Source organism: Hordeum vulgare, chromosome 4H (genome assembly GCF_904849725.1).
Source record: "Hordeum vulgare subsp. vulgare chromosome 4H, MorexV3_pseudomolecules_assembly, whole genome shotgun sequence".
Classification (NCBI taxonomy): Eukaryota; Viridiplantae; Streptophyta; class Magnoliopsida; order Poales; family Poaceae; genus Hordeum; species Hordeum vulgare.
In genome coordinates, this window is record NC_058521.1 from 609829318 (window position 1) to 609850030 (window position 20713).

The following is a 20713-nucleotide window of genomic DNA, read 5'->3' on the forward strand; positions in this document are numbered from 1 at the left end:
CAGCCAAAGACCATTTCTATCCGTTGGGCGGTTCCACTTGACTATGTCCATTACTCATGAGTTCCACCTGCTCGCCATGCCTATATAAAAACATACATCCCCAGCATGTTCCAACCATCACTCACCCAACAAACATCTCAGGAATATAGGAGAAAACAAGACCCAAAGGAGCTGAAAAAATGGCATCCTCCCCTACCTTCCTTCTCCTCGTTGCTCTTTTCGCCTTGATCTCATGGCAGGCTGTTGCCTCCGACCCTGGCCCGCTCCAGGACTTTTGTGTTGCCGACATGCATTCACCAGGTACTGCTTACTTCCCGCTTTCCCGTCGTACTATCACCAAGAAATGAATTTCTGAAAATTACCTGTATGTTAAAATCACTTCCTAGTAATACCTAAGCTTACACCCTACATCTCCTCTATGCACCAGTGCGTGTCAATGGGTTTGTTTGCAAGAACCCGATGGATGTCAACGCTGATGACTTCTTCAAGGCAGCCGCCCTCGACAAGCCTAGGGTGACCAACAAGGTTGGGTCCAACGTTACCTTGATCAACGTCATGCAGATTGCTGGACTCAACACCCTCGGCATCTCAATTGCACGCATCGACTATGCTCCTTTGGGTCAGAACCCACCACACACGCACCCTCGTGCCACTGAGATCCTCACGGTACTCGAGGGGACACTGTATGTCGGATTTGTCACGTCCAACCTGCCCGCCCCCAACAGAAACAAGTTCCTCTCCAAGGTGCTCAACAAAGGTGATGTGTTTGTCTTCCCCGTGGGGCTCATTCACTTTCAGTTCAACCCCAACCCCCACCAGCCCGCCGTTGCCATTGCCGCGCTCAGCAGCCAGAACCCAGGGGCTATCACAATTGCCAATGCTGTTTTTGGGTCAGACCCAACAATATCAGATGATGTTCTTGCCAAGGCGTTTCAGGTGGAAAAGAATACAATAGATTGGCTCCAGGCTCAGTTCTGGGAGAACAACCAAAACTAAGTCAGGCATTGGGTGATTACCCGGAAGATTAGTGCATAAACCAAGGAATTAGTTAAGTTTCTAGACATGCATCATAAGCTGTAAAATTAATGGAGCATATGTCAGGCCGGTGTGTGTATGTAAACATTGAATGCATTTCTTCCTTCCAAATAATTGACAATACCATTTTTTTATCACACTGATATGATCTCATATGCTTTTTTGGTTATGATGTCTCGTATTTCTCACAACAAATCAAAATTTCGGTTCTTTTCCCCTTGTTCTAAAACAATAGATGATTAGGTTAAAAAAGAAACAATACACAATTATGTGGTAATTTAAATATGTTTGATGCTAGGGTTGAACACCTACGACTTTCTTGCAATACATGTGAAGTATGCGATGGTTGGAGCCCGATTGTGCTCAAGATTGAAACGTGAAAGTTGAGTGTGCGAAAGTTGCTTCCTTGAGTCGTTGTTCCGGTATCTCGCTTTCTGGTGCATGCAATAGGAAATTTACGGTTCCTATGTAATGTTTTAGATTCATGTTGGTTCAAACTCTTGCAAGTTCGATTGGCGGATGCTTTGATGGGAGTTAATGAGGTGATTCGTTTTATCAAAAAACTCGTAGCATTATTTGTTTTTCTTAAGTTGAGAACTAGAAATACTCCCTCGATTCCTAAATATAGATCTTTGTAGAGGTTCCTACATGGACTATATACGGATGTGTGTAGACATATTTTAGAGTGTACTTTCACTCCTTTTTCTCCGTATGTAGTCCATATTAAAATCTCTAGAAATACTTATATTTAAGAAGAGAGGGAGTATGATTTTCACCAAGTTCTAGAACCTGGACATACCGGAGACCAGGTTCAAAAAATCAGCTCCATCAATATACAGAATAAACGATTATTACCTACCCCCTTGCCCCCCCCCCCCCAAAAAACAGATTATAATTTGAGTTGCTTGTTTGTAACAAGCTTGTCATAGAAGTATTTTATCCCTAAAACGTACTTCGGCCTGCTTCCCATACATAAAGTCCAATGCTTACAAGGTGTGGAGGAAATCATCATACACGATGATGGAAGAAAGCTTGGCAAAACAAGCCAAACATGCTAACAAGCACATGAAGTGCACAATTAGATGCCTCCAACATGCCATCGAGAGGAAGAACATGAGAGGTTGGACCAACTGAAGATTCAACTAGCACCACTGGCGACATTCAACCACGCGCCAGTTGGAGGAAAATGCTGGACTTCATCGCGCCATCGCCAGCCAATGGATGTCGAAGAGGACCATCTAACTAAAGCAAGGAACGTTGACTGCGAGCAGACATGATGAAAGGATGACGTTGTTGCGTGTAGAAGATAGGTGCAAGAAAAACCGTGAGTCACGGGAGGTGAGGTAGGGTCAATTGTTTCGTCATACCGTTCCAAACAAGCCACCACAAATGAAGGACAACTGCACTCACTAGTGACTCCCCGAAGAGGGTCACGACGCAATACGCCGCCACCATCCATCTGTATGTGCGCATAAGGGTTTTCACCTTGAGTTGAGAGGGCGAGAGAGCCATGGCGACGACCCCAAGAGGGACATGACTACCAAGACATCACGTTACCAGCACGGAGGCGTCGAGCTTTCGCTTGGACCACAACTCACACTTAGTCAAGGGGACTTGGGCCACCAGATCCACCATGATGGGCCCCAGACTCCAGATTAGGCTCGACCAGGCCCAAGCCCACGACCATGAACAGATCCAGTCGAGCCTAGTAGTGCCGACGAACCCACCTAACCATTCCGGGTGGGTGCAGGGAGGAGCTCATCGGTGGCGGAACCTCTCCCATGAGAGGTGATGGGCAACCACGTCATGTCTGACCACAGTCACCCCTCACAAGTCAACGACCATGATGCTGGTTGATCTGGGAAAACACCGACTTTTCGCAGAGTTCCGTTACCCAGTCATGAACCAGGTGAACCACGTTCCCACAAGCCACGCCTTGCAACCTCATGCCAACGGCTTGCTTCCGGCTGTGAGGGATAGCAGCGCCAAAAGTGTGAGGTCCTAGGAGCAACCCAGAGAGACCAGGGAGTGGAGTGGAGAGACGGGACACAACGCTGCTGCCTAAAGTAACCCCGGGCTTTGCTGTGCATGATGTTGATCGACGACGGTGTGGGAAGGATGAGAGTGCGGGGTCCTAGGGACGGCGGCCGAGATCGTCTCTCATGTCGTCCACGAGGATGATGTTGGGTCATGTATTTTTTGGATGCATTTTATTTGTCTGATGGGAACATATTTTTTGTATCAAAACTACCAACAACACTTAATGTAATTAACCATTTTAACACAATTTTGACCGAGTAATATCTTATTGATGTGATGATAACAGGGGCGGTACATATAATAGTTGTGTATTAGGTGCATTCATGCATGGAGTAACACACCTCTGACTTATTCCTCATTGACACATGCGTCATCTTCCAACCTAATATTTTTTTATATCACTAGATGACTCAAATTGCAAAGTTTTTCAGTTTATTTTTTCCATTGGTTTTGATGAATGGTAAGATATTGCATTATATCTCTGGCCACGCTTTTTACCATATGTATGTTAAGTTGTTAACGCACATCGCTAAATGTATAATTATGTGAATGTTCTTTTTATCCCATGACATATCTCGTGCATAGTGTTGTTCATGACTAATCCGGTGGCAAATATATAGTTTGCTTATGTTAGTGGCCACATCTTGAAAAGCTTGATTGCACGCATTCTGTAGCAACTTAAAATAATGGAGAGAATAGACCAAGCTAACAAGGTGACCTTTTCTAGGTAGAAAACGATTGCTTTACATAACTTCACATATCTCAACTGCTCTTTGATCTCGTGCGCATCAATTCTCACTATGACCAAGTATAAGTATATGGTACCTAATAAACTATGGTGGTGGTTGGTGCCTTTTCATGGAACCAACCCTGCATGCATTGTGCTGACTTGAATGAGATGGATAACGTAATTACTACTGATATGTACATAAAAAGATTCAGTAGCGCTTAAGCAAATTAAAAGCAAACTTGAGAAGTTTATGACAAAATTAATCAGAAGCCAATAGACAATTATATGATTATATGGTAATGTGCTCACAGGTTGCAATGTGCAAGCTGAATGTGCAAAAGTTGCTTCCTGGAGTCGTTGTTATGGTCTGCCTTTCCTGGTGCATGTCATAAGTAGTTTATGGTATTTCTATTTTTCTTGAGTGTTTTGTTTTAGCTTCCTTTTGGTTCAAAAATCTAAGTTTGATTGATCATTCCCCAGCAAACTTTTTTAGATATTTGACCCCACAATAAAACTATTATTTGAGTTCTTTTTGTAACCAGCTTGTGATAGAAGTAATTAAATCATTTGATGAAAACTTCTTTCTATCTAAAACAGCCAACACACACCTCGAAGAAATTAATAAGTTTATGACTGGTTGCCCGACCTAGTCTAGTCATTGGATGAGTACTTACTGGTGCCGTGAACCTAGTCACGAAGGCAAACCAGATTGTTAGATTTATACACTGAACTGGTCATGCATGATAAAACTCTTAGCAAGAGGGTGTTGACTAGTCTTGCTAAGATCGTATGGAAACTTCCTGCTCTCCATCATCATGATCTTTTTATCAACTCTCCTTTTGGTTGGGTATTTCGTGCATTAATGTCGCCGCTTCTTCCTGTAATTAAGTACTCAACCACTTTGAGAGACATCTGACAAAGTAAATATCGAATTGACATGTTGATAACGTACAGGGGCTGCTACAAATCCTCTAACTACTCCGTCGTCTTATGTTGCTGGATTTCATGACAAATATATTGGCAAATAATATATAGTTTCATAGTTTGAAAAGCGGGACTGCGCACATGATTCTATATCAACTTCTGGAAAGAACCTGTAGTAGTAGTCACTCTGTATGTCTTTAGAAGTCATGCAGACATGAATCAAGCGCATGTGCAAATAGGTGACTTTGTCTATGTCGGCCCCGAGTTAGAAAACGAGTGATTGCTTTACATGACATGGCTTTTCTCAACTGCTCTTTGACTGGTTTCGTACGCATTGGCTCCAACTATGACCAAGTATATGATATCTAATTTTACTAGTGTCAGATGTTTCTTGTCTTAATTAAATATCATTTTCTTGACAGTGATGTGTGGTGCATTTTCTAGGAATCAGTCCTGCATGCATTTCGGGACTCAGGTGAGATGGAGAAACATTCATAATTACTACTCAGCCGAACACATCACCACAGAGTAGCTATTATATGGCTGTATACCCTGCATTGCTTCTTTGAAGGGAAAACATGTCTTAAAAGGTAACTCATAAAGTTTATATAAAATAGTTTAATCAGCCATCATAGACCATTTCAATATGTTGGTCGGTTCCAGTTGGCCAAGTCTATTATTGCTCACGAGTTCATGCACTGCTTGCTGCGCCTATATAAACACATACATTCCCGGCATATCCAAACCATCACTCACGCCACAACCACAAACAGGAACACAAGACAGGGAAATCAATAAGATGGCATCCTCCTGTTCCTTCCTTCTCCTCGCTGCTCTTCTTGCGTTGGTCTCATGGCAGGCCACTTCCTCCGACCCTAGCCCACTCCAAGACTTTTGTGTGGCCGACATGCATTCACCAGGTACAGTACGGCTTCTTACCATGCTTTCACCAAATACATATGCTGAAATTAATTTCTAAAAATTATATGCATGTTCATATCACTTCCTAGTAATACCCAAGCTTACACTCTACATCTCCTCTATTCACCAGTGCGTGTAAATGGGTTTGTTTGCAAGAACCCTATGGATGTAAACGCTGATGACTTCTTCAAGGCAGCCGCCCTCGACAAGCCTAGGGTGACAAACAAGGTTGGCTCCAACGTCACCTTGATCAACGTCATGCAGATTGCTGGACTCAACACCCTCGGCATCTCAATTGCGCGCATCGACTATGCTCCCTTGGGTCAGAACCCGCCACATACGCACCCTCGCGCCACTGAGATCCTCACGGTACTCGAGGGGACACTGTATGTCGGATTTGTCACATCCAACCTGCCTGCACCCAACAGAAACAAGTTCCTCTCGAAGGTGCTCAACAAAGGTGATGTATTTGTCTTCCCCGTGGGGCTCATTCACTTTCAGTTCAACCCCAACCCCCACCAGCCCGCTATTGCAATTGCCGCGCTCAGCAGCCAGAACCCAGGGGCTATCACAATTGCCAATGCAGTGTTTGGGTCAGACCCAGCAATATCAGATGATGTTCTTGCCAAGGCGTTTCAGGTGGAAAAGAATACTATAGACTGGCTCCAGGCTCAGTTCTGGGAGAACAACCACAATTAAGTCACACATTGGGTGATTACACACGTGCGTAAATTAAGGGCATGGTTGAGTTCCTAGATATGCATCCTAATTTATAAAATAAAAGGAGCATATGTAATTGTGTGCCTGTAATCAGTGAATGTATTTCTACCTTTTAAATAATCAAAAATATCGTTTTTTATCACACTGATATGATCTCACATGCTTTTTTTTGGTTCTACTGTGTCGTATTTCTCATAATTGATCAATATTTTGGGTTCTTTTCCCCTTATTCTGAAATAATATATGATTAGGTTAAAAAAAAGAAACAATACAAGATTATTTGGTAATGCAGTATTTGTTTGACGCTGGTGTTGAACACGTATTATTATCTGGCAATACATGTGAAGTATGCGATGGGTGGAGCCCGATTGTGCTCAGGATTTAAATGTGAATGTGGAATGTGCAAAAGTTGCTTCCTGGACTTGTTGTTCTGGTCTCTCGCTTTCTGGTGCATGAAATTAGAAATATACAGTTCCTCCATGTAATATTTTTAGCTTCCTTTTGGTTCAAAGCTCTTGTAAGTTTGATTGACGGCTGCTTTGATGGAAATCGATGAGGTGGCTCATTTTATCTAAATTCTTATGAGTAGTATTTTTGATTTTCTTAAGTTGGGAACTAAAAACACGTTTTTTTTAATAAGTTTTGGAAACTGGGCACAACGGAGTCGAGATTTTAAACATTAGCTCCAACATACATATAAAAAATATGCATAAATGTAGAAAATAAACTTATTACCGGAAGTGCCTAATGACACACCTCCAGCATGCTGGCGGAAGGGAGCAGATGAGAAGCTGGACCACCTTAAGACTCAACCAGGACCGACGACGACATTCATCCACGAGCCACCTGGAAGAAAACACTTGACTTCGTCGTACTGTCACCTTTGAACTACAGTTGCATGTCGGAGACGACCCGCTGCTTAAACCAAGTAGTGTCTTGACCATACCAGCAGACATGATGAAAGGAGGACATTGTTGCATGTACTACAAGATATATGCATGCAATACCGTGAGTCATTTGATTTAAGGCAGGGTCGATTGGATCGCCATACCATTCCGAACACACCACCGTAAATGGAGAGTGTTGATTGCACACATTCTGTAGCAACTTAAAAGAATGGAGAGTGTTAGAACTAGCCGCTTGCCGTAGATCAGATCGCCGTCGTACGCCAACACGACTATAACCGAAACTAGAACAAAACCTGCACGCTACGAGCTAAAAGCAAGCAAGCTGGCTGGTGGATCGATTGTTGGGCTAGCTAGCTATGGAACTGATGTATTCTGCCGTCCGGCTAGATAAATCTCAATCGGGACTACACCAAAGTATAGCACGCAAACACACGAGATAATCTTACAGGAGAGTAGATCAAGCTAAGCAGACGACTTTGTCTGTGTAGAAAACGATTGCTTTACATAACTTACATCTCTCAACTCCTCTTTGACCTCGTGTGCATCAGTTCTCACCATGACCAAGTATACGTATATGATATCTAATAAACTATGATGATGGGTGGCGACTTTTCATGAAACCAGCGCTCCATGCATTGTGCTGACTTGGTTGAGATGGATAAATAATTGTAATTACTACTCAGCCATACATCGGATGATGCATTAGCGCTTAAGCATATTAAAAAGCAAACTTGAAAATTTTATGCAAAATACTATTCAGAAGCCAATAGATGATTATTTAGTAATGTGCTCAGAGGTTTCAACGTGCAAGTTGAATGTGCAAACGTTGCTTCCTTGAGTCGTTGTTGTGGTCTGCCTTTCCAGGGCATGTAATAAGTAGTTTACGGTAGTTCCTGGAGTATAGCCCACATACTTGGGCTATACTTCTCTCAGTGATAAAACTTCTCTCTGTGTACCATCACGAGTTTACTCATAGATTTCTTCCGTAACTAATAGTGTCAAGTTATACACTTATATATACCTTAGTTTTCTCTAAAAGAAACAGATATACCTTACTTGATGTCCTTCTCTTAATCTAGAAAGGTGTTAATTATAAATATTTCCATCTTGAGTGTTTGTATCCTCCGTATATGTTTTGATTACAGGCTCAGAGTTTCAATTGAAGGTTTTCTTGATGTTTTTTATCCCAATACATCTGGGACTCCAACGGGAATATTTACAACTTGCACTGAGATTCGTTGTATTCTCTGTCTCCTAGAAATTTGAGGACACTGTTTATTTTGTGAAGAAATGAATAAGACGGACGACTCTAGGGCGGTAGTTATCTTTTTTATGGGGCACTGAACCTTTATGCCTTTCTGTTGTAATTCTGAATATGCCTTATTTTTCTCGCAAAAAATAAAGAATATGCCTTGTTTTTATGCAGTCGTCTAGCTTTGAATGTGTTCCAATGTCGGTTTTGGAGCGAGTAAATAACTTTCTGAATGTAAGCACTTGAACTTGAGCTATCTTGTCGTGTTGGCTTGAAACTGCCCAGCCCTGGACGAGTTCTCGTTCCCGGAGAAGACGATGGTGGTGCTGGGCAGTTAGGAGGGCATCCCGGTGGACATCATCCAGGAGGCGGTGGACGTGTGCGTTGAGATCCTGCAGCTGGGCGTCGTCCGGTCGCTCAACGTCCATGTCAACGCCGCCATCGCAATCTGGGACTACACCCGCCAACAGCGGGCCCGCTCCTCCTCCTCCTCGGGGTTGGTAGCTTCCCGTTCTTCCTTGTTGGAGTGTAAATCAGCCACGCTTCTTGTTGTAAGATACATGGACCAGAACATCCATGACAAAAACTAGTCATGAACCTTTGTCAGGACTAGATCGTTAGATTTATGCACTGAATTGGTCATGATGAGATCTCTTTGACAAGGAAATTTTAACTGCTCTTGCTCTCCTTCATCCATTAATTAATGTCGTTGCTTCTTCCTGCAAAGTACACAACCATTTGGAGAGAAATTTGACCAGGCAACTCTATATCTGGTTGATGTAATCATATGATACGTAATAGGCGCGTTATTGCGTGGATCGACCCGCCATGATTTTGTCCTTGTTTGACACAATCAAAACTATACCTCATAGTAATTGTTACTAAGAGGTCTATGTCAGATGGAGTACCTTAATTTGCTTCTTCATATTTAAATTTATTATTAAAGGGGAAATGTGTCGCTTTGGCATATTAATTACAAATGGGAGATCTGATGATAATACATCAAAGATTTGAATATGGCTGACCACATCTCAAAAGTTTATGCAGACTAATCTACATCAGACCATTTCTATCTGTTGCGAGGTTCCACTTGACTATATCTATTGCTCACGAGTTCCCACTAGTCACCGTGCCTATATAAACACATACATCCCCTGCATACTCAAACCATCACTCACCCAACAAACACAACAGGAATACAAGAGAAAAGAAGATCCGAAGGAGCCGAAAACAAATGGCATCCTCCCCTACCTACCTTCTCCTCGTTGCTCTTTTCGCCTTGGTCTCATGGCAGGCTGTTGCCTCCGACCCTGGCCCGCTCCAGGACTTTTGTGTCGCCGACATGCATTCACCAGGTACTGCCTACTTCCTGCTTTCCCGTCCTACTATCACCAAATACGCATGTTGAAATTAATTTATAAAAATTATATGCATGTTAAAATAAATTTCTAGTAATACCTAAGCTGACACTCTACATCTCCTCTGTGCACCAGTGCGTGTCAATGGGTTTGTTTGCAAGAACCCAATGGATGCCAACGCTGATGACTTCTTCAAGGCAGCCGCCCTCGACAAGCCTAGGGTGACCAACAAGGTTGGGTCCAACGTTACCTTGATCAACGTCATGCAGATTGCTGGACTCAACACCCTCGGCATCTCAATTGCACGCATCGACTATGCTCCCTTGGGTCAGAACCCACCACACACGCACCCTCGTGCCACTGAGATCCTCACGGTGCTCGAGGGGACACTATATGTCGGATTTGTCACGTCCAACCTGCCCGCCCCCAACAGAAACAAGTTCCTCTCCAAGGTGCTCAACAAAGGTGATGTGTTTGTCTTCCCCGTGGGGCTCATTCACTTTCAATTCAACCCCAACCCCCACCAGCCCGCCGTTGCCATTGCCGCGCTCAGCAGCCAGAACCCAGGGGCTATCACAATTGCCAATGCTGTTTTTGCGTCAGACCCAACAATATCAGATGATGTTCTTGCCAAGGCGTTTCAGGTGGAAAAGAATACAATAGATTGGCTCCAGGCTCAGTTCTGGGAGAACAACCAAAACTAAGTCAGGCATTGGGTGATTACCCGGAAGATTAGTGCATAAACCAAGGAATTAGTTAAGTTTCTAGACATGCATCTTAAGCTGTAAAATTAATGGAGCACATGTCAGGTCGGTGTGTGTATGTAAACATTGAATGCATTTCTTCCTTCCAAATAATTGACAATACCATTTTTTTTATCACACTGATATGATCTCATATGCTTTTTTGGTTATGATGTCTCGTATTTCTCACAACAAATCAAAATTTCGGTTCTTTTCCCCTTGTTCTGAAACAATAGATGATTAGGTTAAAAAAGAAACAATACACAATTATGTGGTAATTTAAATATGTTTGATGCTAGGGTTGAACACCTAGGACTTTCTTGCAATACATGTGAAGTATGCGATGGTTGGAGCCCGATTGTGCTCATGATTGAAACGTGAAAGTTGAGTGTGCAAAAGTTGCTTCCTTGAGTCGTTGTTCTGGTATCTCGCTTTCTGGTGCATGTAATAGGAAATTTACGGTTCCTATGTAATGTTTTAGATTCATATTGGTTCAAACTCTTGCAAGTTCGATTGGCGGATGCTTTGATGGGAGTTAATGAGGTGATTCGTTTTATCAAAAAACTCGTAGCATTATTTGTTTTTCTTAAGTTGAGAACTAGAAATACTCCCTCGATTCCTAAATATAGATCTTTGTAGAGGCTCCTACATGGACTATATACGGATGTGTGTAGACATATTTTAGAGTGTAGTCCATATTAAAATCTCTAGAAATACTTATATTTAAGAAGAGAGGGAGTACGATTTTCACCCAAGTTCTAGAACCTGGATATACCGGAGACCAGGTTCAAAAAATCAGCTCCATCAATATACAGAATAAACGATTATTACCTACCCCCTCCCCCCCCCCCAAAATAACAGATTATAATTTGAGTTGCTTGTTTGTAACAAGCTTGTCATAGAAGTATTTTATCCCTAAAACGTACTTCGGCCTGCTTCCCATACATAAAGTCCAATGCTTACAAGGTGTGGAGGAAATCATCATACACGATGATGGAAGAAAGCTTGGCAAAACAAGCCAAACATGCTAACAAGCACATGAAGTGCACAATTAGATGCCTCCAACATGCCATCGAGAGGAAGAACATGAGAGGTTGGACCAACTGAAGATTCAACTAGCACCGCTGACGACATTCAACCACGCGCCAGTTGGAGGAAACTGCTGGACTTCATCGCGCCATCGCCAGCCAATGGATGTCGAAGAGGACCATCTAACTAAAGCAAGGAACGTTGACTGCGAGCAGACATGATGAAAGGATGACGTTGTTGCGTGTAGAAGATAGGTGCAAGCAAAACCGTGAGTCACGGGAGGTGAGGTAGGGTCAATTGTTTCGTCATATCGTTCCAAACAAGCCACCACAAATGAAGGACAACTGCACTCACTAGTGACTCCCCGAAGAGGGTCACGACGCAATACGCCGCTGTTGGAATTATGCCCTAGAGGCAATAATAAATATAGTTATTATTATAATTCCTGTATCAAGATAATAGTTTATTATCCATGCTATAATTGTATTGAATGAAGACTCATTTACATGTGTGGATACATAGACAAAACACCATCCCTAGCATGCCTCTAGTTGGCTAGCCAGTTGATCGATGATAGTCAGTGTCTTCTGATTATGAACAAGGTGTTGTTGCTTGATAACTGGATCACGTCATTGGGAGAATCACGTGATGGACTAGACCCAAACTAATAGACGTAGCATGTTGATCGTGTCATTTTGTTGCTACTGTTTTCTGCGTGTCAAGTATTTATTCCTATGACCATGAGATCATATAACTCACTGACACCGGAGGAATGCTTTCTGTGTATCAAACGTTGCAACGTAACTGGGTGACTATAAAGATGCTCTACAGGTATCTCCGAAGGTGTTAGTTGAGTTAGTATGGATCAAGACTGGGATTTGTCACTCCGTGTGACGGAGAGGTATCTCGGGGCCCACTCGGTAATACAACATCACACAAAAGCCTTGCAAGCAATGTGACTTAGTGTAAGTTGCGGGATCTTGTATTACGGAACGAGTAAAGAGACTTGCCGGTAAACGAGATTGAAATAGGTATGCGGATACTGACGATCGAATCTCGGGCAAGTAACATACCGAAGGACAAAGGGAATGACATACGGGATTATACGAATCCTTGGCACTGAGGTTCAAACGATAAGATCTTCGTAGAATATGTAGGATCCAATATGGGCATCCAGGTCCCGCTATTGGATATTGACCGAGGAGTCTCTCGGGTCATGTCTACATAGTTCTCGAACCCACAGGGTCTGCACACTTAAGGTTCGACGTTGTTTTATGCGTATTTGAGTTATATGGTTGGTTACCGAATGTTGTTCGGAGTCCCGGATGAGATCACGGACGTCACGAGGGTTTCCGGAATGGTCCGGAAACGAAGATTGATATATAGGATGACCTCATTTGATTACCGGAAGGTTTTCGGAGTTACCGGGAATGACGAATGGGTTCCGGGAGTTCACCGGGGGGGGGGGGGGGGCAACCCACCCCGGGGAAGCCCATAGGCATTGGGGGAGCCACACCTGGGCTGGTGGGACAGCCCACAAGTGTCCTATGCGCCAAGGAGAAGAAAATCAAGAGAGAAAGAAAAAAAAAGGAGGAGGTGGGAAGGAAGGGGGACTCCCTCCCACCAAACCTAGTCCAACTCGGTTTGGGGGGGGGGGGGGAGAGTCCTCCCCCTTGGACTCGGCCGACCCCCTTGGGGCTCCTTGAGCCCCAAGGCAAGGCCCCCTCCCTCCCACCTATATATAAGGAGGTTTTAGGGCTGATTTGAGACGACTTTTCCACGGCAGCCCGACCACATACCTCCACGGTTTTTCCTCTAGATCGCGTTTCTGCGGAGCTCGGGCGGAGCCCTGCTGAGACAAGGTCATCACCAACCTCCGGAGCGCCGTCACGCTGCCGGAGAACTCTTCTACCTCTCCGTCTCTCTTGCTGGATCAAGAAGGCCGAGATCATCGTCGAGCTGTACGTGTGCTGAACGCGGAGGTGCCGTCCGTTCGGTACTAGATCGTGGGACTGATCGCGGGATTGTTCGCGGGGCGGATCGAGGGACGTGAGGACGTTCCACTACATCAACCGCATTCTCTAACGCTTCTGCTGTACGGTCTACGAGGGTACGTAGATCACTCATCCCCTCTCGTAGATGGACATCACCATGATAGGTCTTCGTGCGCGTAGGAAATTTTTTGTTTCCCATGCGACGTTCCCCAACAGCCGCCACCATCCATCTGTATGTGCGCATAAGGGTTTTCACCTTGAGTTGAGAGGGCGAGAGAGCCATGGCGACGACCCCAAGAGGGACATGACTACCAAGACATCACGTTACCAGCACGGAGGCGTCGAGCTTTCGCTTGGACCACAACTCACACTTAGTCAAGGGGACTTGGGCCACCAGATCCACCATGATGGGCCCCAGACTCCAGATTAGGCTCGACCAGGCCCAAGCCCACGACCATGAACAGATCCAGTCGAGCCTAGTAGTGCCGACGAACCCACCTAACCATTCCAGGTGGGTGCAGGGAGGAGCTCACCGGTGGCGGAACCTCTCCCATGAGAGGTGATGGGCAACCACGTCATGTCTGACCACAGTCACCCCTCACAAGTCAACGACCATGATGCTGGTTGATCTGGGAAAACACCGACTTTTGGCAGAGTTCCGTTACCCAGTCATGAACCAGGTGAACCACGTTCCCACAAGCCACGCCTTGCAACCTCATGCCAACGGCTTGCTTCGGCTGTGAGGGATAGCAGCGCCAAAAGTGTGAGGTCCTAGGAGCAACCCAGAGAGACCAGGGAGTGGAGTGGAGAGACGGGACACAACGCTGCTGCCTAAAGTAACCCCGGGCTTTGCTGTGCATGATGTTGATCGACGACGGTGTGGGAAGGATGAGAGTGTGGGGTCCTAGGGACGGCGGCCGAGATCGTCTCTCATGTCGTCCACGAGGATGATGTTGGGTCATGTATTTTTTGGATGCATTTTATTTGTCTGATGGGAACATATTTTTTGTATCAAAACTACCAACAACACTTAATGTAATTAACCATTTTAACAAAATTTTGACCGAGTAATATCTTATTGATGTGATGATAACAGGCGCAGTACATATAATAGTTGTGTATTAGGTGCATTCATGCATGGAGTAACACACCTCTGACTTATTCCTCATTGACACATGCGTCATCTTCCAACCTAATATTTTTTTATATCACTAGATGACTCAAATTGCAAAGTTTTTCAGTTTATTTTTTCCATTGGTTTTGATGAATGGTAAGATATTGCATTATATCTCTGGCCACGCTTTTTACCATATGTATGTTAAGTTGTTAACGCACATCGCTAAATGTATAATTATGTGAATGTTCTTTTTATCCCATGACATATCTCGTGCATAGTGTTGTTCATGACTAATCCGGTGGCAAATATATAGTTTGCTTATGTTAGTGGCCACATCTTGAAAAGCTTGATTGCATGCATTCTGTAGCAACTTAAAATAATGGAGAGAATAGACCAAGCTAACAAGGTGACCTTTTCTAGGTAGAAAACGATTGCTTTACATAACTTCACATATCTCAACTGCTCTTTGATCTCGTGCGCATCAATTCTCACTATGACCAAGTATAAGTATATGGTACCTAATAAACTATGGTGGTGGTTGGTGCCTTTTCATGGAACCAACCCTGCATGCATTGTGCTGACTTGGATGAGATGGATAACGTAATTACTACTGATATGTACATAAAAAGATTCAGTAGCGCTTAAGCAAATTAAAAGCAAACTTGAGAAGTTTATGACAAAATTAATCAGAAGCCAATAGACAATTATATGATTATATGGTAATGTGCTCACAGGTTGCAATGTGCAAGCTGAATGTGCAAAAGTTGCTTCCTGGAGTCGTTGTTATGGTCTGCCTTTCCTGGTGCATGTCATAAGTAGTTTACGGTATTTCTATTTTTCTTGAGTGTTTTGTTTTAGCTTCCTTTTGGTTCAAAAATCTAAGTTTGATTGATCATTCCCCAGCAAACTTTTTTAGATATTTGACCCCACAATAAAACTATTATTTGAGTTCTTTTTCTAACCAGCTTGTGATAGAAGTAATTAAATCATTTGATGAAAACTTCTTTCTATCTAAAACAGCCAACACACACCTCGAAGAAATTAATAAGTTTATGACTGGTTGCCCGACCTAGTCTAGTCATTGGATGAGTACTTACTGGTGCCGTGAACCTAGTCACGAAGGCAAACCAGATTGTTAGATTTATACACTGAACTGGTCATGCATGATAAAACTCTTAGCAAGAGGGTGTTGACTAGTCTTGCTAAGATCGTATGGAAACTTCCTGCTCTCCATCATCATGACCTTTGTATCAACTCTCCTTTTGGTTGGGTATTTCGTGCATTAATGTCGCCGCTTCTTCCTGTAATTAAGCACTCAACCACTTTCGAGAGACATCTGACAAAGTAAATATCGAATTGACATGTTGATAACGTACAGGGGCTGCTATAAATCCTCTAACTACTCCGTCGTCTTATGTTGCTGGATTTCATGACAAATATATTGGCAAATAATATATAGTTTCATAGTTTGAAAAGCGGGACTGCGCACATGATTCTATATCAACTTCTGGAAAGAACCTGTAGTAGTAGTCACTCTGTATGTCTTTAGAAGTCATGCAGACATGAATCAAGCGCATGTGCAAATAGGTGACTTTGTCTATGTCGGCCCCGAGTTAGAAAATGAGTGATTGCTTTACATGACATGGCTTTTCTCAACTGCTCTTTGACTGGTTTCGTACGCATTGGCTCCAACTATGACCAAGTATATGATATCTAATTTTACTAGTGTCAGATGTTTCTTGTCTTAATTAAATATCATTTTCTTGACAGTGATGTGTGGTGCATTTTCTAGGAATCAGTCCTGCATGCATTTCGGGACTCAGGTGAGATGGAGAAACATTCATAATTACTACTCAGCCGAACACATCACCACAGAGTAGCTATTATATGGCTGTATACCCTGCATTGCTTCTTTGAAGGGAAAACATGTCTTAAAAGGTAACTCATAAAGTTTATATAAAATAGTTTAATCAGCCATCATAGACCATTTCAATATGTTGGTCGGTTCCAGTTGGCCAAGTCTATTATTGCTCACGAGTTCATGCACTGCTTGCTGCGCCTATATAAACACATACATTCCCGGCATATCCAAACCATCACTCACGCCACAACCACAAACAGGAACACAAGACAAGGAAATCAATAAGATGGCATCCTCCTGTTCCTTCCTTCTCCTCGCTGCTCTTCTTGCGTTGGTCTCATGGCAGGCAACTTCCTCCGACCCTAGCCCACTCCAAGACTTTTGTGTGGCCGACATGCATTCACCAGGTACAGTACGGCTTCTTACCATGCTTTCACCAAATACATATGCTGAAATTAATTTCTAAAAATTATATGCATGTTCATATCACTTCCTAGTAATACCCAAGCTTACACTCTACATCTCCTCTATTCACCAGTGCGTGTAAATGGGTTTGTTTGCAAGAACCCTATGGATGTAAACGCTGATGACTTCTTCAAGGCAGCCGCCCTCGACAAGCCTAGGGTGACAAACAAGGTTGGCTCCAACGTCACCTTGATCAACGTCATGCAGATTGCTGGACTCAACACCCTCGGCATCTCAATTGCGCGCATCGACTATGCTCCCTTGGGTCAGAACCCGCCACATACGCACCCTCGCGCCACTGAGATCCTCACGGTACTCGAGGGGACACTGTATGTCGGATTTGTCACATCCAACCTGCCTGCACCCAACAGAAACAAGTTCCTCTCGAAGGTGCTCAACAAAGGTGATGTATTTGTCTTCCCCGTGGGGCTCATTCACTTTCAGTTCAACCCCAACCCCCATCAGCCCGCTGTTGCAATTGCCGCGCTCAGCAGCCAGAACCCAGGGGCTATCACAATTGCCAATGCAGTGTTTGGGTCAGACCCAGCAATATCAGATGATGTTCTTGCCAAGGCGTTTCAGGTGGAAAAGAATACTATAGACTGGCTCCAGGCTCAGTTCTGGGAGAACAACCACAATTAAGTCACACATTGGGTGATTACACGGACGACACGTGCGTAAATTAAGGGCATGATTGAGTTCCTAGATATGCATCCTAATTTATAAAATAAAAGGAGCATATGTAATTGTGTGCCTGTAATCAGTGAATGTATTTCTACCTTTTAAATAATCAAAAATATTGTTTTTTATCACACTGATATGATCTCACATGCTTTTTTTTGGTTCTACTGTGTCGTATTTCTCATAATTGATCAATATTTTGGGTTTTTTTCCCCTTATTCTGAAATAATATATGATTAGGTTAAAAAAAAGAAACAATACAAGATTATTTGGTAATGCAGTATTTGTTTGACGCTGGTGTTGAACACGTATTATTATCTGGCAATACATGTGAAGTATGCGATGGGTGGAGCCCGATTGTGCTCAGGATTTAAATGTGAATGTGGAATGTGCAAAAGTTGCTTCCTGGACTTGTTGTTCTGGTCTCTCGCTTTCTGGTGCATGAAATTAGAAATATACAGTTCCTCCATGTAATATTTTTAGCTTCCTTTTGGTTCAAAGCTCTTGTAAGTTCGATTGACGGCTGCTTTGATGGAAATCGATGAGGTGGCTCATTTTATCTAAATTCTTATGAGTAGTATTTTTGATTTTCTTAAGTTGGGAACTAAAAACACGTTTTTTTACTAAGTTTTGGAAACTGGGCACAACGGAGTCGAGATTTTAAACATTAGCTCCAACATACATATAAAAAATATGCATAAATGTAGAAAATAAACTTATTACCGGAAGTGCCTAATGACACACCTCGAGCATGCTGGCGGAAGGGAGCAGATGAGAAGCTGGACCACCTTAAGACTCAACCAGGACCGATGACGACATTCATCCACGAGCCACCTGGAAGAAAACACCTGACTTCGTCGTACTGTCACCTTTGAACTACAGTTGCATGTCGGAGACGACCCGCTGCTTAAACCAAGTAGTGTCTTGACCATACCAGCAGACATGATGAAAGGAGGACATTGTTGCATGTACTACAAGATATGTGCATGCAATACCGTGAGTCATTTGATTTAAGGCAGGGTCGATTGGATCGCCATACCATTCCGAACACACCACCGTAAATGGAGAGTGTTGATTGCACACATTCTGTAGCAACTTAAAAGAATGGAGAGTGTTAGAACTAGCCGCTTGCCGTAGATCAGATCGCCGTCGTACGCCAACACAACTATAACCGAAACTAGAACAAAACCTGCACGCTACGAGCTAAAAGCAAGCAAGCTGGCTGGTGGATCGATTGTTGGGCTAGCTAGCTATGGAACTGATGTATTCTGCCGTCCGGCTAGATAAATCTCAATCGGGACTACACCAAAGTATAGCACGCAAACACACGAGATAATCTTACAGGAGAGTAGATCAAGCTAAGCAGACGACTTTGTCTGTGTAGAAAACGATTGCTTTACATAACTTACATCTCTCAACTCCTCTTTGACCTCGTGTGCATCAGTTCTCACCATGACCAAGTATACGTATATGATATCTAATAAACTATGATGATGGGTGGCGACTTTTCATGAAACCAGCGCTCCATGCATTGTGCTGACTTGGTTGAGATGGATAAATAATTGTAATTACTACTCAGTCATACATCGGATGATGCATTAGCGCTTAAGCATATTAAAAAGCAAACTTGAAAAGTTTATGCAAAATACTATTCAGAAGCCAATAGATGATTATTTAGTAATGTGCTCAGAGGTTTCAACGTGCAAGTTGAATGTGCAAACGTTGCTTCCTTGAGTCGTTGTTGTGGTCTGCCTTTCCGGGGCATGTAATAAGTAGTTTACGGTAGTTCCTGGAGTATAGCCCACATACTTGGGCTATACTTCTCTCAGTGATAAAACTTCTCTCTGTGTACCATCACGAGTTTACTCATAGATTTCTTCCGTAACTAATAGTGTCAAGTTATACACTTATATATACCTTAGTTTTCTCTAAAAGAAACCGATATACCTTACTTGATGTCCTTCTCTTAATCTAGAAAGGTGTTAATTATAAATATTTCCATCTTGAGTGTTTGTATCCTCCGTATATGTTTTGATTACAGGCTCAGAGTTTCAATTGAAGGTTTTCTTGATGTTTTTTATCCCAATACATCTGGGACTCCAACGGGAATATTTACAACTTGCACTGAGATTCGTTGTATTCTCTGTCTCCTAGAAATTTGAGGACACTGTTTATTTTGTGAAGAAATGAATAAGACGGACGACTCTAGGGCGGTAGTTATCTTTTTTATGGGGCACTGAACCTTTATGCCTTTCTGTTGTAATTCTGAATATGCCTTATTTTTCTCGCAAAAAATAAAGAATATGCCTTGTTTTTATGCAGTCGTCTAGCTTTGAATGTGTTCCAGTGTCGGTTTTGGAGCGAGTAAATAACTTTCTGAATGTAAGCACTTGAACTTGAGCTATCTTGTCGTGTTGGCTTGAAACTGCCCAGCCCTGGACGAGTTCTCGTTCCCGGAGAAGACGATGGTGGTGCTGGGCAGTTAGGAGGGCATCCCGGTGGACATCATCCAGGAGGCGGTGGACGTGTGCGTTGAGATCCTGCAGCTGGGCGTCGTCCGGTCGCTCAACGTCCATGTCAACGCCGCCATCGCAATCTGGGACTACACCCGCCAACAGCGGGCCCGCTCCTCCTCCTCCTCGGGGTTGGTAGCTTCCCGTTCTTCCTTGTTGGAGTGTAAATCAGCCACGCTTCTTGTTGTAAGATACATGGACCAGAACATCCATGACAAAAACTAGTCATGAACCTTTGTCAGGACTAGATCGTTAGATTTATGCACTGAATTGGTCATGATGAGATCTCTTTGACAAGGAAATTTTAACTGCTCTTGCTCTCCTTCATCCATTAATTAATGTCGTTGCTTCTTCCTGCAAAGTACACAACCATTTGGAGAGAAATTTGACCAGGCAACTCTATATCTGGTTGATGTAATCAT

The 20713-nt window shown here is 43.3% G+C and overlaps 4 protein-coding genes across 4 annotated transcripts; all 4 read left to right on the forward strand.

Annotated features, from left to right (window-relative positions):
* The first annotated feature begins 37 nt into the window (after nucleotides 1-37).
* LOC123450089 (germin-like protein 8-5) lies at nucleotides 38-1172 on the forward strand. The gene is made up of 2 exons (XM_045127495.1): nucleotides 38-300; nucleotides 428-1172. The coding sequence occupies exons 1-2, from the start codon at nucleotides 180-182 to the stop codon at nucleotides 994-996; spliced, it is 690 nt and encodes a 229-aa protein (XP_044983430.1). The 5' UTR covers nucleotides 38-179; the 3' UTR covers nucleotides 997-1172.
* A 4291-nt stretch (nucleotides 1173-5463) lies between these two features.
* On the forward strand, nucleotides 5464-17909 carry LOC123450091 (germin-like protein 8-11). Its single transcript, XM_045127497.1, has 3 exons — nucleotides 5464-5649; nucleotides 5781-6356; nucleotides 17747-17909. Exons 1-2 carry the CDS (start codon nucleotides 5529-5531, stop codon nucleotides 6347-6349), a joined length of 690 nt encoding a protein of 229 aa, XP_044983432.1. The 5' UTR covers nucleotides 5464-5528; the 3' UTR covers nucleotides 6350-6356; nucleotides 17747-17909.
* Nucleotides 9687-10771, forward strand: LOC123450094 (germin-like protein 8-5). Its single transcript, XM_045127499.1, has 2 exons — nucleotides 9687-9885; nucleotides 10024-10771. Exons 1-2 carry the CDS (start codon nucleotides 9765-9767, stop codon nucleotides 10590-10592), a joined length of 690 nt encoding a protein of 229 aa, XP_044983434.1. The 5' UTR covers nucleotides 9687-9764; the 3' UTR covers nucleotides 10593-10771.
* Nucleotides 16862-17909, forward strand: LOC123450092 (germin-like protein 8-11). Its single transcript, XM_045127498.1, has 2 exons — nucleotides 16862-17039; nucleotides 17171-17909. Exons 1-2 carry the CDS (start codon nucleotides 16919-16921, stop codon nucleotides 17737-17739), a joined length of 690 nt encoding a protein of 229 aa, XP_044983433.1. The 5' UTR covers nucleotides 16862-16918; the 3' UTR covers nucleotides 17740-17909.
* Nucleotides 17910-20713: the final 2804 nt, after the last annotated feature.

Bases quoted from the DNA above. Each gene is read 5' to 3' on its own strand.
- LOC123450089 (XM_045127495.1), top strand. From the start codon at position 180: ATGGCATCCTCCCCTACCTTCCTTCTCCTCGTTGCTCTTTTCGCCTTG. The intron at 301-427 runs GTACTGCTTACT...TCTATGCACCAG, and splicing joins TGCCGACATGCATTCACCAG to TGCGTGTCAATGGGTTTGTT.
- LOC123450091 (XM_045127497.1), top strand. From the start codon at position 5,529: ATGGCATCCTCCTGTTCCTTCCTTCTCCTCGCTGCTCTTCTTGCGTTG. The intron at 5,650-5,780 runs GTACAGTACGGC...TCTATTCACCAG, and splicing joins GGCCGACATGCATTCACCAG to TGCGTGTAAATGGGTTTGTT.
- LOC123450094 (XM_045127499.1), top strand. From the start codon at position 9,765: ATGGCATCCTCCCCTACCTACCTTCTCCTCGTTGCTCTTTTCGCCTTG. The intron at 9,886-10,023 runs GTACTGCCTACT...TCTGTGCACCAG, and splicing joins CGCCGACATGCATTCACCAG to TGCGTGTCAATGGGTTTGTT.
- LOC123450092 (XM_045127498.1), top strand. From the start codon at position 16,919: ATGGCATCCTCCTGTTCCTTCCTTCTCCTCGCTGCTCTTCTTGCGTTG. The intron at 17,040-17,170 runs GTACAGTACGGC...TCTATTCACCAG, and splicing joins GGCCGACATGCATTCACCAG to TGCGTGTAAATGGGTTTGTT.